At 66.6% G+C, this 15,650-nt stretch overlaps 1 protein-coding gene across 1 annotated transcript; it reads left to right on the top strand.

The window, feature by feature from the left end:
• Positions 1-4,184: 4,184 nt before the first annotated feature.
• On the top strand, positions 4,185-14,426 carry PTGER1 (prostaglandin E receptor 1). The gene is made up of 3 exons (XM_074935358.1): positions 4,185-4,339; positions 11,167-12,052; positions 13,185-14,426. The coding sequence occupies exons 1-3, from the start codon at positions 4,188-4,190 to the stop codon at positions 13,434-13,436; spliced, it is 1,290 nt and encodes a 429-aa protein (XP_074791459.1). The 5' UTR covers positions 4,185-4,187; the 3' UTR covers positions 13,437-14,426.
• Positions 14,427-15,650: the final 1,224 nt, after the last annotated feature.

The raw sequence follows: 15,650 nt of genomic DNA, 5'->3' as shown, positions 1-15,650 counted from the left end.
TTCCTTGAGTGCTCCTTTAGCACCGCGATCATCCAGTGGCCCCATTGCTTGTTTGGCTTCCTGCTTCTCATGCACCTAAAACAATGTTTGCTGTTAGTTTTTGTGTCTTTTCCTAGTTGCTCTTCAAATACCTTTTCACCCTAATTATACTATTACACTTGACATGCCGGAGTTTATGTTCCTTTCTATTTCCCACAGTGGGATTTGACTTTGAGATTTTAAAGGATGCCTTTGGCCTCTAACTGCCTCTTTCACTCTGTTGTTTAGCCACTGGGGCATTTTGTTTTTTGTTTTTGTTTATCCTCACGCTGTTTGTTTTTTTCAACAGGGGCTACACATTTAGCTTAAGTCTCCGTGAGGGTATTTCTAAAAGGTGGCCATGCAGCTTGCAGGCGTTTCACCCTTGGGACTGTTCCATTGAATGTCCCTTTCACTTGGGTTTGTGGCATTCCCCTTTTTGAGGTTAAATGCTGCAGTGGCGGGGGTGGGGTTGTCCTTTGGTATTTGTCCTCTGCCCCCACCTCACAAGGGTGTTAAATGTCATGCCATTCTGGTTGCTGTTACCGAGCAGTTCAGCTCTGATATCCAGCCCCTTAGGAGCTGTCTGGTCCTTTTCTGGCCCCAGGGGGCCAGGGGGATTAGTTGGGGGGGTGTCCCCGTGTGGTTTCTCCTTTCTGCCCCCAGCTCATCCCAGCCCTTCCCCCATCTTGGAGCCGGTTGCAGGGCTCGGATTTCCTCAGCATCTCTCTCTGGGGCCCTGACCAAGGGGGAGGGGAGGGGTGGTCCTTACACAACCCCCCCCCCACTTCCCCACCCCCTGCACCCTGTCACAATGCATCAAGCCGGGAGGCCCGAGGGGAAATTGCCATGCCACAGGGGCCATGTATCCAAGGGGGGCAGGAGAAAGGCTGCCCAGTCCCCTACCCTGGGAGAGGGGGTGAGTAACAGGTTCAACATGGAATCAACTGCCTGCTACCCCCAGGGGGTGCTCTCCACTGGGATTGGCATGGGGCAGGGTATGGGGAGGAGACAGTCAATAAAGCCTGCCCCTTCCACAGTGACCCCCAGTACCTCCCCCCAGCCAGACGACCCCCTTATCAGGCCTCCTGCACCTCAGTCCGCTGCCCCCAGTCCTGCCTGGGCACACATGAGGTTGTGTGTTGGCTCCTACAGGGCCCTCAGGTCACATGGGGTGCAGAGCCATTACCCCCATTACAGCCGATGGGAAACTGAGGCACCAAGTGGGGTCTGCCCCCAGCATCACCCTGCAGGGCAAGGGCAGAGTTGGGAATAGAACCCAGATGTCCTGATGCCCGGGCACTGGGCAGGGGATCCCTGTATAAACAACCCCCAGACCCACCCCAGAGGTGGCTGCATCCCCACGTTGGGTGAGGGACCCCTGTGTAACATCTGTTGAGTCATCTAGTGTCTCACAATTATGTGAAATTCTCATAATCTGCCCCCCCAGCCCACCCACATCCCCCAGAATTCCTCCCCCTGTAGAAAACCCTCCACCATCCCCCCACTTAAGCCCTGAGATGTTTGTGTTGCAGATATGCTCCATCTGGGCCCTTAGCCAAGACCCCCTCCTCCCATCTGATGCCAGGAACCAAGTCAATTCAGGGGCGGTGGGGGGGGCTCGCCCCTTGCTGAGAGCGTTGGCGCTTGACCATAAACAGCCTGTCTGGATCTGCAGGGCAGGGGCTCACCAGGGGCACTCACCCCTCGCAGTCAGTGCTGGCCCCCAGCATGACCCTAGGGGGCGCTGTGCTGCAGGGAGCAGGGGGCTCAGTAGGGGGCGCTGTGCTGCAGGGAGCAGGGTGCTCAGTAGGGGGCGCCGTGCTGCAGGGAGCGGGGTGGGGGCTCAGCAGGGGGCACCGTGCTGCAGGGAGCAGGAATCCCAGCAGGGGGCGCTGTGCTGCAGGGAGCGGGGGGCTCAGCAGGGGGCGCTGTGCTGCAGGGGGCAGGGGGCTCAGTAGGGGGCGCTGTGCTGCAGGGAGCAGGAAGCTCAGCAGGGGGCGCTGTGCTGCAGGGAGCGGGGGGCTCAGCGGGGGGGGCCGTGCTGCAGGGAGCGGGGTGGGGGCTCAGCAGGGGGCGCTGTGCTGCAGGGGGTGGGGTGGGGGCTCAGCAGGGGGTGCTGTGCTGCAGGGAGCGGGGGGCTCAGTGGGGGGCCGTGCTGCAGGGAGCGGGGGGCTCAGCAGGGGGCGCTGTGCTGCAGGGAGCGGGGGGCTCAGTGGGGGGCCGTGCTGCAGAGAGCGGGGGGGCTCAGCAGGGGGCGCTGTGCTGCAGGGGGTGGGGTGGGGGCTCAGCAGGGGGTGCTGTGCTGCAGGGAGCGGGGGGCTCAGTGGGGGGGCCGTGCTGCAGGGAGCGGGGGGCTCAGCAGGGGGCGCTGTGCTGCAGGGAGCGGGGGGCTCAGTGGGGGGCCGTGCTGCAGGGAGCGGGGGGCTCAGCAGGGGGCGCTGTGCTGCAGTGGGCGGGGGTGGATCGTGTCACCTGCTTCCCAGGGCACAGACCCAGACAGTCTGCGAGTGGCTGAGCTGGGGGGGTCGGTCCCTGCTGGCGACCTGCTCCCAGTTTCCATTGTTTGTACTGGAGACGCTGCATTGTTACTATGTAAATAGCCCCTGGGGCCGAGAGCCACCAGCTGGGCGCGGAGACACCCCGGGGAAGCCGGGCTGCTGCAGGGAGCGGGGCAGTTCGTGGGACTCAGTCGGGGGGGGGTTGAGGGGCTCGGTGCGGGGGGCGTGCTGCAGGGAGTGGGGGGGTTGAGAGGGTCGGGGGGGGGCATGCTGCAGGGAGTGGGGGGTTGGGGGGCTCGGTGCGGGGGGCGTGCTGCAGGGAGTGGGGGGGTTGAGAGGGTCGGGGGGGGCATGCTGCAGGGAGTGGGGGGTTGGGGGGCTCGGTGCGGGGGGCGTGCTGCAGGGAGTGGGGGGAGCCATGCTGCAGGGAGTGTGGGAGGGGGGGACCCATGCTGCAGGGAGTGTGTGTGGCACTCGGTGTGGGGGGGGAGCCATGCTACAGTGGGGGTGTTGAGGGGCTCTGTGGGGGGGACCATACTGCAGGGAGTGGGGGGGTTGAGGGGCTCGGTGGGGGGGCATGCTGTGGGGGGTTGGGGGACTCGGTGGGGGGACCATGCTACAGGGAGTGGGGGAGTTGAGGGGCTCGGTTGGGGGGCGTGCTACAGGGAGTGGGAGGATTGAGGGGCTCGGTGGGGGGGCATGCGACAGGGAGTGGGGGGCCTGGTGGGCAGGCTCTGCTCATGGCAGACCCCCCAGCACACACACCCGGGGCTGCGTGTGTGTCAGGCCAGGCATCACCTCAGTTAATTCTCTTTGGACTCCCAAACGCCTCCCCCGCCCCCCGCTCTGCTGGAGACAGGATTTTCCTTCCCCATCCTGTTCTACTGCGCTGCCGTGGGGCGGCCCCAGCCCAGAGCTGGCTGCATCACCGGGGGAGTGTCCCGTGGGGGTTACTCAGCAGAGCCGCGAGGCTGCTGGGGCCTTCCCCTTGGAGACGTCTGAGCCACAGAGCCAGCGGCTCAGGTTTGCCGCGGACTCTGAGCCTGGCCACAGCCCATGGCAGACGGCCAGGTTATGCCACCAGCCGCAGCCCCTCCTCCCCCGCACCCTCCCCTCCCCCACCACAGCCCCCCCTGCAACTCACCTCACCCCACCACGGCCCCCTGCAACCTGCCCCCCCTCCACAGCCCCCCCCACCCTACAACCTGCCTCTTGCCACAGACACCCCTCTCCACACCCCCCTCCAATCTGGGCACTAAATCAAAGGAAACGACAGGGTGACTCATTCACACATTCCAGCCCCCACCGCAGCTCGGGAATGGGCCGGGCAGCCTGGCAGAGAGCACGCCCCCCCCCTGCCCCCAGCTCTGCCGGTGCCCCTCAAGCCTGACCCGCAGCCCCCCGCTAGTCCTGCCCTGCCCCCAGCTCTGCCGGTGCCCCTCAATCCTGACCCGCAGGCCCCTGCTAGCCCAGCCCTCCCCCCCCGGCTCTGCTGGTGCCCCTCAATCCTGGTCTGTCTCTTCTACGCTGTGACCTTCTGTCCCCTGATTCTGCTGGCCTGACTCAAGTTGGCTCAAATTGACACCGGTCCCTGGCTGGTACGTTGTCCCTTCCCTAAACATTGCTGAGAAGCAGGAGAACCCAGCTCCCATTTGGTCTGGAACTGCCATGTGTCTGGCAGCCACCCCCCTGCCAGCGGGTCCTGGCTGCAGGCCCCTCCCTGCACCCCCAGCTGCGCGGGATCCAGGCGCCCCGGCTTCAGCACCCAGCAGACAGCCACCGCCTGGAGTCGTGAGCTGCGCATCCCAGTCCCAGGCCAGGTAAGCCCCATGCCCCCTCCCTCGCTGCCTTGGCCCATCGTGCCCCCCACCCTTGCCCATGTGCCCCTGCCCCTCCCCATGCCATGCACCACTCCAGCCCTGGCCCATGCGCCAGCCCAGCCCATGCAACCCCCTGCCCTGCTCTATGCATCCCCCCACCCCCCGTCCATGCGCCCCCCACCGCCCCAGCCCGTGAGCCCCGCTCCCCAGCATGTCCCCCACAAAGGGGAGGAGGCTGCGTGATCTGTTCATGCCAATGGGCCGTGTGTGAAAGGACCTGGATGGGAGGCTGGGTCCCGGCGTGGGTGCAGCCCGGGGCAGGTGCCGCAACCAGCCGCTCGCCCGGCCCCGCATGAGCTCATGGCTGCGGAGCTCCATTACCCATTACCGCGGCCTGCAGCCATTAGCGCTAATGGGCTCCGTGTGGGGCGGCTCTGCCGGGAAACGCCGCCAGCTGGAGCCTGGGCCCGGCAGAGCCGGGCGCCACCTCGCCCCACGCGCGGCAACAGCTGGGCAGGTCCAAGAGGCTCCTGCCCCACACCCCACAGCGCCCCTTGCTGGCTGGGGCCGGGCTGGTGCGAGCGCTCCCTGCAGCATGGGAGGGGTCACGGTGCTGGGCTGCAGCTCTGGGCCTGGGCTGGGAACTGGGGACACCGGGGTCCCCCCAGGTCCTGATTCCACCCACCTCACTACTAGCCACCCCCTCTCCCCTGCCCGCTTTGCCCCCAGCCTAGCCCATCCCACCCAGTGTCCCTGGCTCACTCTGCATGCCAGGAACCCCCATGGGACTCGATTCCTGGGTGCTCAGTGGTTTTCCACAGACATGTCGGGGGTTGGGGGGGGACCTGTTACCTCCCCCCACTTCCCCCATGACCCTCTCCCTTCCCCTGCCCTCCCCACCCCCACCCCCCGTAGTCCCCTGTCTCCCCTGTAACTCCTCCTTCCCCATCTCCCGCTCAGGCCCCCTCCCCCAGCTGTCCCTGGCACCCTCCCCCTTCCCATCACCCAACACCAAGGCCAAGACCCCCCAAGGCACCGAGGTTGGCCCAGGCCAGAGAGATGCGACTGTGCAGGGCTCACCCGCTCCCACCAGGGGGTGCTGTGGGGTGAGGGCAGTAGTGCTGGCTGTGGGGGTGGACATCCATGAGCCCCCCCCTCTCAGGCACCCCCAAAGCCTTGGCTGGGGGTGGGCAGCAAGTCGATCCCCCATTGCACATGTTAGGGCCATTGCAGCTGGCCCTGTCAGAGGCGGGATACCGGGTTAGATGGGCCCATTCCTGGGTCATTATGTACCCAGCACTCCAGTAGCTGGCGCTGGTCCCTGGCTTCACTGAGCCATGGCCCCTCAGCCCAGGAACCTGCCGGTCAGCTGCACCCATATGAAGCTGATAACCCACAAGGGGCCATGGTGTCCCGGCTACCAGGCATCCCCCTGCCCCACCTGCCAGGTGCTGGGCTCAGCCTGTGCCCCATGGCATTGCCCTCCAGGGGCTTACCCTGGGTCTGCAGACTGGCTAGTGTAGACGGAACCCACTCCCGAGTCATGACGGCTCTCCATCCCAGAATGTACTGCTCCCCCTTCCAGTGCTTCTCTGCCGCCTGCTGATGCATGATGGGAGAGCAGCCTGGATTTTCCCACAATGCACATGGCCAAATGTAAGTCAGGGCAGAGGCATAAGGACGGTGTGGGCACCACTCCTGCCCAGAGATGGTGCTCGCTCACCGAGGGGTGTCCCCTAACCCCCGCGCCTGCTCAGCACAGGGGTCTTGGGCCCGGACATGGGCGCTTGCCCTGCCGTGGATGGGGCCCTGCTGGGGCAGGACTCACATGGCTGCCAGCATGGTGCTGGCCCCCGCTGCCCCCTTCTCCGAGTCCCACCTGCTGCCATGCCAGACACCAGGGGAAGGGGTGGCCAGGGGATGGGAGACCCTGCTGGGGCTGTTCAGCAGAGCGACGGGCTGCCGTTCATGGCCCCGCACAGGGGGTCACTGGGGGGGCAACACAGCCTGGAAACAGAACGCTAACCCCATTCATAGCCAGCCAGCCTGGTCTGTCCCTGTCCCCAGCCAGCCCTGACTACCCCCATCCCCGTCCCCAGCCAGCCCCGTCTGTCCCTGTCCCCAGCCAGCCCCGTCTGTCCCCATCCCTGTCCCCAGCCAGCCCCGTCTGTCCCCATCCCCGTCCCCAGCCAGTCCGGTCTGTGCCCGTCCCCAGCCAGCCCCGTCTGTCCCCATCCCTGTCCCCAGCCAGCCCCGTCTGTCCCCATCTCCGTCCCCAGCCAGCCCCGTCTGTCCCCATCCCTGTCCCCAGCCAGCCCCATCTGTCCCAGTCCCCAGCCAGCCCCGTCTGTCCCCATCCCCGTCCCCAGCCAGCCCCGTCTGTCCCCATCCCCGTCCCCAGCCAGTCCGGTCTGTGCCCGTCCCCAGCCAGCCCCGTCTGTCCTCATCCCTGTCCCCAGCCAGCCCCGTCTGTCCCCATCCCCGTCCCCAGCCAGCCCCGTCTGTCCCCATCCCTGTCCCCAGCCAGTCCGGTCTGTCCCCATCTCCGTCCCCAGCCAGCCCCATCTGTCCCCATCCCCGTCCCCAGCCAGCCCCGTCTGTCCCCGTCCCCAGCCAGCCCTGTCTGTCCCCATCCCCATCCCCAGCCAGTCTGGTCTGTGCCCGTCCCCAGCCAGCCCCATCTGTCCCTGTCCCCAGCCAGCCCCGTCTGTCCCCATCCCTGTCCCCAGCCAGCCCCGTCTGTCCCCGTGCCCAGCCAGCCCCATCTGTCCCCGTCCCCAGCCAGCCCCATCTGTCCCCATCCCCGTCCCCAGCCAGCCCCGTCTGTCCCCTTCCCCAGCTAGTCCGGTCTGTCCCCATCCCCGTCCCCAGCCAGTCCGGTCTGTGCCCGTCCCCAGCCAGCCCTGTCTGTCCCTGTCCCCAGCCAGTTCGGTCTGTCCCTGTCCCCAGCCAGCTCTGTCTGTCCCCATCCCTGTCCCCAGCCAGCCCCGTCTGTCCCTGTCCCCAGCCAGCCCCGTCTGTCCCGATCCCTGTCCCCAGCCAGCCCCGTCTGTACCCGTCCCCAGCCAGCCCTGTCTGTCCCCATCCCCGTCCCCAGCCAGTCCTGTCTGTCCCCGTCCCCAGCCAGCCCCATCTGTCCCCGTCCCCATCCCCAGTCAGCCCGGTCTGTCCCCGTCCCCAGCCAGTCTGGTCTGTCCCTGTCCCCAGCCAGCCCCATCTGTCCCCATCCCCATCCCCATCCAGCTCGGTCTGTCCCCATCCCCAGACAGCCCGGTCTGTCCCCATCCACAGCCAGCCCCATCTATCCCCATCACCAGAGAACCGCATCTATTTCCGTCCCCAGCCAGCCCCATCTAACCCCATTCCCTGCCAGCCCCATCTATCCCCGTCCCCAGATAACCTTGTCTATCCCCTTCCCCAGCCAGCACTGTCTGTCCCCATCCCCATCCCCAGCTAACCCCATCTGTCCCCGTCCTCAGACAACCTGTGAATCCCCGTCCCCAGCCAGCCCCATCTATTCCCATCCCCAGCCAGCCCCGTCTGTCCCTGTCCCCAGCCAGCCCCATCTAACCCCATCCCCAGCCTGCCCCAGCTATCCCCATCCCGAGCCAGCCCCATCTATCCTTGTCCCCAGCCAGCCCTGTCAGTCCCCATTCCCAGCCAGACCCATCTAACCCTGTCCTCTGCCATCCCCATCTGTCCCTGTCCCCAGCCAGCCCCGTCTAGCCCCTTACCCCACCCCCCAGCTATTGCTTGATCTATCACCTTAAACCTTTGTCTGTCTCTCTCCTACCCTTTGCTAAGGTATTCTCAAGAGCTGGTAGACCTCTTGGTGTGTACCGGGTGCTGGGCTGTGCCGGGGCAGTGGGGCTGAGCATAGGGCCGGAGATATACCAGGACGGTGGGGCTGGTTTGGGCCTGTTGACAGTCACCATGTTGCTCTCGGAGCCGCTTTCCTCACCAGGCCAGTGCAGTGGCACCATGGGCAGTGGCGGGCTCTCCGGGTCAGTGCCTGGATCCCTGGGCCAGCAGGATGGGGGAGCCACTGGGCTCTTCCCAGGCAGAGATGAGAGCTTGGGGCCGTGGCAGCCCCCAGTGGTTTCAATTCTCCAGCTCTGAGGCACCAGGGACCTGTGATCCATGGAGCTCGTCAGCGCCCAGGGACCTGTCCCGGCTGGAGCTGTTCAGATCTCACTGGGCTGGGGGTAAACAGCGACTGGCAGGAACTGATGCCACCCACAGGCCTCATGCAGAGTCTCCTTCCTTCCCTGGCCTAGAGGTCATTCAGCTGAAAGGTCTCAGGACTCTTTAAAGGGGGGCTGGGACTCAGGACTCCTGGGTTCTATCCCCAGCTCTGGGAGAGGAGTGTGAACAGGCCGGGCCGTTGGGTGACTTTCCCCTGAAGCACATCTTCCCTGCAGTGTTTTGTAACCCGCCTGGGGTGATGACACAGCAGGGGCTGCTGGCCCCAGGCATTGTCCTTGGCATCTAATGGCCACAGTGCCCCACGGGAAACAGGGCTGTGTGGCTCCAGGCACTGAGCTCCAGAGCACCCGAGCTCCGAGCAGCCCTGACACCCAGGGGATGGGCGAGGCAGGAGGCTCCAGCCAGAGCAGAGAAATGGTCCATCTCAGCCTGGATTGAAGGACAGCGTTGCTTAGGGAATAGAGCCCTGGGACTCAGGACACCTGGGTTCTGTTCCTGACTGCCCATGGGCAAGTCCTTTCCCTTTGCTGCATCTCAGTGTGCCCGCCCAGACCCCCCCCCAGGGTAGGAATGTGTCGCCTCCCTGCGTCTGTGGGCCTGTGAGCTCGGTTCCATCGGCCCAAGGGGCCCATCTGCTCTGGTATCCCTCCACCCTGCAGAGCCCGCAGCCCCAGTGGGTAGCATGCTGCATACAATGTGCCTGCTAGGACCCTCCATGGACTGGGGCACCAGACAGGTTCCAGTGGCATGGGGCAGGGTGCCATAGGGGACACACCCCATAGGCAGGGTGGCACGGGGCAGGGTGGCACATGGGACACACATGTCATAGGCCGAAGCAGTGTCATGGGGCAGGGTGGCACAGGACACACATCGTAGGCAGGGGCAGGGTGGCATGGGACAAGGTGCCATAGGAGATATGCCCTAGGCAGGGTGGCACATGGGATGTGGCATGGGCAGGGTGCCATGGGGCAGGGTGAAATGGCAGTTATGCCCTAGGCAGAGTGCCATGGGGCAGGATAGCACAGGAGATATGCCCTAGGCAGGGTGGCATGAGGCTGAGTGCCATAGGGGACACACCCTGTAGGCAGGAGCAGGGTGCCATAGGGGACATGGACTGGACAGGGTGACACTGGGACAGGGTGGGACAGGACGGCATGGGGGCACAGGGGACATACCCTGTAGGCTGGGGCAGGGTGGCATGGGGCAGGGTGGCACAGGACCCACCCCATGGGCAGGGGCAGGGTGACGCATCCCTTACACAGGGTTGCTCGTGCCCGGAACATGGAACAAGCCAGAGGGTGGCAGCTGGCTCCATTGTCGGGAGCTGGGCGCCCCCCGTCCAGCCCAGCACCACCGGGCCGCTTGGCAGCTGGGGTCAGCCCCTCCCTGGGAGCTGTGGGGCGGGAGCCCGCGCGCCGAGCTGGGCACGGGGGGTGGGCGCGCCCCCTGGCGGCGGCCCGGCGCTTCCCCCCCCGCGGACGGAGCGGGGCCGGGCGCAGGGGGGCGCTCGGGGGCGCAGCGCTCCGGTCCCTACGCACGGCCGGCCGGGGAGGCAGAGCGCAGCACGGCGGGACCCCGGGGCTGGGACTCGCCCCACCGGGGAAGGCGGCTGCCGAGGCGCGGGGCGGGAGGTCTCCGAGCGGGTCCCGAGCCCTGCGCCCCCCGACGGGGCGTCGATCCCTCGGCCAGGGCGGCTCCGTCTCTGCCCCGTTCGCAGCCGGGACGGGGCGCTGGGGGCCCGGACGCAAGGTCCCTTCGGGGCGAGCGATCGGGCAGCTTGGGAGTGGGGCGCGGGGGTGCCTCTGAGCACGGTAAGGGGGCGCGGGCCCCACGGCAGCACCGCGGGGCCGTCTCGGGGAGAGGGCAGCTGGGGGGGGGGTCCGGAATGCTGGCCCCGGAATGGGGGGCCTGATGGGGGGGTGAATGAAACAGAATCGCCCCCCCCACCCCGTACCGACCGGGACTGATGCTAATCTCCGATCTGCTCTTTGCAGGGGGAAAAGGAGGCTGGGTGCCAGGGCCCCTGGGTTCATTCCCCTGCTCGGGGGGGGGGTGGTCTAGAGCGAGGGAACGGGGGGTTTCTGGGAGTCTGGGTTCTCCTCTCTCTGCTCCCCCAAGAGTCACCCCTGGGCTCTCTGCAGCCCAGCGACCCAGTGCCAGGGGGCGTCTCCCGTGGGGCCACACGGGGTGCCCCGGGGGGTTCGTTCCCCGGGCTCAGGGGAGGCAGTGGCAAGAGGGGCCAGTCCTGCTCCTTGGTGCCAGTCCACAGGGGCACCCTGGGCTCCACCAGCGCTGCCCTGCCTGACCGGGGGCCAGTCGCCCCGCCAGCCCCGGGTTCAAATGTCCTGAAAGTTGGGGGACCCCCACACAGCCAGGAAACGTGCCCCAATTCCCCCATTTCCTCTCCCCCCCAGCTCCAAACTCCTGTCCCCACCCCAGCAGGCCTGGGGGCAGGGGTAAATGAGAGCCCACAGCTCCCTCTGGAACCAGCAGAGGGCGCCTCCCTCAGTGCAGGGAGGGGGAGGGGACCGTGGGGTTCAGCCCCCAGCATGTGGGGGCATTGCCGGGGCCTAGTGGCAGTGGCTCTCCCCTGATTCCCATCTCTCTCCACCCTCCCACAGATGCCCATGGCTGGTGCCAGCTGCAGACACTGCTGAGAGGATGTTCACCAGCCACCCGCCCAACACCTCCCTGCTGGGGGCGCCCTGCAGCCCCGGGGCACCCCTCCCCCTGCCTGTTGGCGGCTTGCGGCTGGGGAACTCCTCGGGGGGTCAGGGGGGGCCCTCGCCAGCCATGCCCATCTTCTCCATGATGCTGGGCGCTGTCTCCAACGTGGTGGCCCTGGCCATCCTGGCGCAGTCCTACGCCCGCTTCCGGCGCCGCTCCAAGGCCACCTTCCTGCTCTTTGCCAGCAGCCTGGTCATCACAGACTTCGCCGGGCATGTCATCCCGGGCGCCTTCGTGCTGCGGCTCTACGCCACCCGGCTGAAATGGGACGCCATGGACAGCACCGGCGCCATGTGCCAGTTCTTCGGCGCCTGCATGGTCTTCTTCGGCCTGTGCCCGCTCTTCCTGGGCTGCGTCATGGCAGTGGAGCGCTGCGTGGGGGTGACGCGCCCGCTGCTCCACGCCTCGCTGGTCACCTCTGTCCGGACCAAACTCACCCTGCTGGGGCTCTGGGGCTCCGCCCTGGGCATCGCCCTGCTGCCCATCTTCAGCTTCGGGAGCTACACCATCCAGTACCCGGGCACCTGGTGCTTCATCAAGGTGCAGCCAGCGGAGAGCTGGCGCGAGGTGACCTTTGCCTTGCTCTTCTCCCTGCTGGGCCTGGCCTCCCTGCTGGTCGCCCTGGTCTGCAACACCCTGAGCGGGGTCACCCTGGTGCGGGCGCGGCTGCGGACCCAGCGCAAATGCGGGCAGCGGCGTGCCAAGGCCCACGACATCGAGATGGTGGTGCAGCTGGTGGGCATCATGGTCGTCTCCTGCATCTGCTGGAGCCCTATCCTGGTGAGTGAGGGGGTAGGGTGGCGGCCATGGAATACAATGGGGTCCCCCCCAGTGCCATGGGATGTAGTGAGAGGGTTGCCTCAGGAGTGCAAGGTTGGAGGGATTTCCCTGGGGGTCAGGGTGCAAGGGGGTTCCCCATGGGTGTAGGGTGGGCTCCTTGGGGGTCAGGGTGAAGGGGGGATTCCCATGAGCGCAGGGTTGGGGGTTCTCTCTGCAGGGACAGGGTGCAGTTTGGAGGTGTTCTCCAAGGGTGTAGGGCTTGGGGGGGTTCCCTGGGGGGTCAGGGTCGGGGGGTTCCCTGCAGGGACAAGGTACACTGGGGGGGTTCCCCATGGGTGCCGGGTTTTGGGGTTCCCGGGGGGGCAGGGGTTCTCCACAGGTGCAGGGTTTGGGGGTTCCTGGGGGGGCAGGGGGGTTCCCCATGGGTGCAAGGTTTGGAGGTTCCTGGGGGGACAGGGGGGTTCCCCATGGGTGCCGGGTTTACCCCATTTCAGCCCCTCCCCCCGTGGGGGCTGCCCTGGAAAAGGCTGGGGCTGGCCGGGCGGTGGTGGGGAGCCCAGGTGATGCCGGAGCCCCAGTCGGCACCATCCTGATTCCCCCACCCCCCGGGGAGGATTGCCCCCTGGGCCCTGACCTCGGGGTGCGGGGGGTGCTAGGCTGATGCAGCAGCGCCCTCGTGTGGTTGGTGGCTGGTAACTGCACAGTCACGCTTGGCTCCAGCTGTACATGCTGCAGGGTCCCCCCCCCCCAAACTGTCTGGGGTGAGTAGATCAGGTTGGAGGTGGGTCAGGTTGGGAGGGGAGCGGGATGAGGCCGTGGGGCGGCGGGCTCAGGATGTGGGGAGGGGGATCGGGCTGTTGGGAGGTCAGGTTTGGGGGATGAGGCTGTTGTGGGGCTCAGGATGTGGGGAGGGGTACAGGGCTGTTGGGGGAGGCTCAGGCTGGGGGCTCGGGCTGTTGGGGGGCTCAGGGTGGGAGGGGCGGGGAATGAGGTTGTTGCGGGGGGGGGGGGGCTCAGATTGAGGGCCAGTCCCAGAGATTTAGGGCCAGAGAAGGGGTGAGGGGCCAGAGTCAAGCCCCCCCCAAGCCCCTGGGCGCCCCCCCTCACCGCCGTGCCCCTCCCTCCCCTGCAGATCTTCGTGGTGCTGGCGGTGGGTGACAGGGCCGGCTCGCTGAGCTACCAGAAGCTCCTGCTGCTGGGCGTGCGCCTGGCCTCCTGGAACCAGATCCTGGACCCCTGGGTGTACATCCTGCTGCGCCGGGCCGTGCTGCGCAAGCTCTGCGGGGTGCTGTGCCGCCAGCCGCCGGGCAAGGGCAGCCGCTTCGAGCGCTGGGAGATCAGCTCCTTCCACAGCTCCGAGCGCAGCATGGTCGGCCGCTCGTAGGCGCCCCTGTGCCCCTGGCAGCGCCTTGGCACCGGCGCCGGCTGGAGAGGCGCTCAGAAGGAGGGGGGGACGTTGGACGCTTCTGGGACGGACGATGGTGCCGCACCCGCCTGGGGGGGGCCCCCTGCTGCAGCGGTGGCAGGAGCTGAGCCAGATGGAAATTTGGGGCAGGGGCCGTAGGTGTCTTACTCCTGCTTCCCTGCCTGCAGGAATGGTGCTGCCGGGGCCCACCCAGCTCCTGGCTCAAAGCAAGAGGCACCTTGGAAATGGGGCAACAGGTTGCACAGGTGTTTGGGCATGCGCGGGGGGGGGGGGGCGCACAATGCCATGGTGAAATGCGGGAGTGGTCGTGCAGGGTGGTTTGTACTCAGAGGATCTGGCCTGAGAGGTAGCAGGGCCTAGTGGTTATGCCGTCAGCCTGCGCATCAGGACACCGGGGTTCTGAGCAAACCGTGGCTTTGGGGGAGCTCAGGGCCTGGGTCTCTCCAGGGAAGCAGCATATTGAACCAGGCCTGTTTAACTTTGGGGAAACTGAGGCACAGTGAAAGGAGGTGATGGCACCAGTCTAGCAGGGCCCACCTGCCGGGGCTTCCTGCTGCCCTGGCCGAATCCATTCTGCCTCCCTCAGTCCCCTGGAGGGGATTCGTCTTCGCTTCCTGGCCTGGCGTGGGCAGTGTTGGGATGTGGCTGTTAGAAAGCTGCTGTGCCCCACCCCAGAGGTGACTGCATGCCAGTGCCGAGCAAGGGTTTCCTGTAGAAAGAGCCCCCGCACACACCCCAGAGGTGGCTGCATCTCCATGGGGCTGTGTATACTGCACAAAGTGCCCACAGCTTGCTCTCGACCCAGGGGACAGCTTCCCCCTTGCACCAGGCCACCCTCCCTGTTCACAGGCCCCGGCTGAGCCCCCTGGCTCCAGGCTAAGCTGGAGTGGCAAGTATTTGAGGGGAGCAGGTTGGGAATAAGCCCCCACTGGACGTGGGGGTTGAGGTAAAGGTACGTGGGAGGTGCTCTGCTCCCTTCCCCAAGGGGCTGGTACCATTCCCAGGATGGCTGGGGAGATGTCCCCCACCCCATCCCCATCCTGCCACAGGCCCCCAGCCCCACTCCCCTAGGCCTTGCTTGGGGCCAGCCACCATCTGCAGAGCTCCAGGACATGGGGGGAGCTGGACAGGGGCTGGAGGGGGGTCAGGAATGAACCCCCAGCGGCCACAGGGAAAGCCGGGGGGCGGGGAACGCTGGCCCCAAGCGGGGCGTTCATTTCCCAGCATGCCAGGGGGCCGGCCCGCAGGGCAGCGCTGGGAGCTCTGTACAATAAAGAGCTTTTACCAATCGCTCTGGTGTGTGGGCTCTGGTTTGTGTGCGAGTCCCCATCTCCCCCATTCACAGCTGGCAGCCTGAATCCCCACCCCCATCCCTGCCAGGGAGGGGCCCCCACCCGAGGGGAGAGGGGAGCCCCACCTCCGCCGCCGCCCCCCCGCAGAGCTAGAGGCCCAGCAAACTCAGCCCATGCTGCAGCCTCCAACCAGCTCAGTAGATGGCGCCACAGCTGCCCCTCCCAGCCGGCCAGTCCCCTGCCCCGGGGGCTGGATCGGAGCCGGCGCCCCCTAGAGGGGAAAGGCCCCGTGTCCCGTTCCCTGCCCGGCCCTTTCCCATGACAGTCACACTCCCCCCTCCGTCACGGCGCCTGACTCAGGCAGAGCCCCCAGCTGACACAGCCCCCACAATCCAGATCTTTACTAGTGTCCAGCCTTTACAGACCCTGCTGGGCACACGCATGCGGCTAGCTCCGGCAGGGGGGGATCTGGGACGTCCCACATCCTCTTGCCCCAACCTAGGGCCCTGCGGCCCTTGTGATTGGCGCCAGCTCTGGCACGGCTGGGGGAGGGGGCGGAGGCGCTGGGTGGGGGTCTGGGTGCCATCAGCGGGAGGATGGTGCCCAGGTGCCAGGGCAATCCAGGGTCCAGATCCTCTTGCTTCCTGCCAGTGTCAGCGCCATCGGCCAGGGGTGGGGCCCAGGGGGAGTCACGCTCTTCCCGCCCCGCACTCCCGGGCCACTGATCCGAAAGGCAAAACGACAAAGCTGGCGCTAAGACAGCACCAACCTGGCTGGGGGCGGGGCGGGGCGGGCGCACTCAGTGTCACAGCCCGCAGGATACGTCCGGCCTGGGGGCAGCTGCTGGCAGGAGGAGCCCCATGGCTGGCCAGAGCTGTAA

This window comes from Natator depressus, chromosome 20 (assembly GCF_965152275.1).
Source record: "Natator depressus isolate rNatDep1 chromosome 20, rNatDep2.hap1, whole genome shotgun sequence".
Taxonomy (NCBI): Eukaryota; Metazoa; Chordata; order Testudines; family Cheloniidae; genus Natator; species Natator depressus.
The sequence above is the reverse complement of the archived record's forward strand: the minus strand, read 5'-3'. Positions and strand labels throughout refer to the sequence as shown.

Excerpts from the sequence above, each read along its gene's own strand:
- PTGER1 (XM_074935358.1), top strand. The coding sequence starts at position 4,188 with ATGTGTCTGGCAGCCACCCCCCTGCCAGCGGGTCCTGGCTGCAGGCCC. Across the intron at positions 4,340-11,166 it reads GCATCCCAGTCCCAGGCCAG|ATGCCCATGGCTGGTGCCAG; the intron begins GTAAGCCCCATG and ends ACCCTCCCACAG. Across the intron at positions 12,053-13,184 it reads TCTGCTGGAGCCCTATCCTG|ATCTTCGTGGTGCTGGCGGT; the intron begins GTGAGTGAGGGG and ends CCTCCCCTGCAG.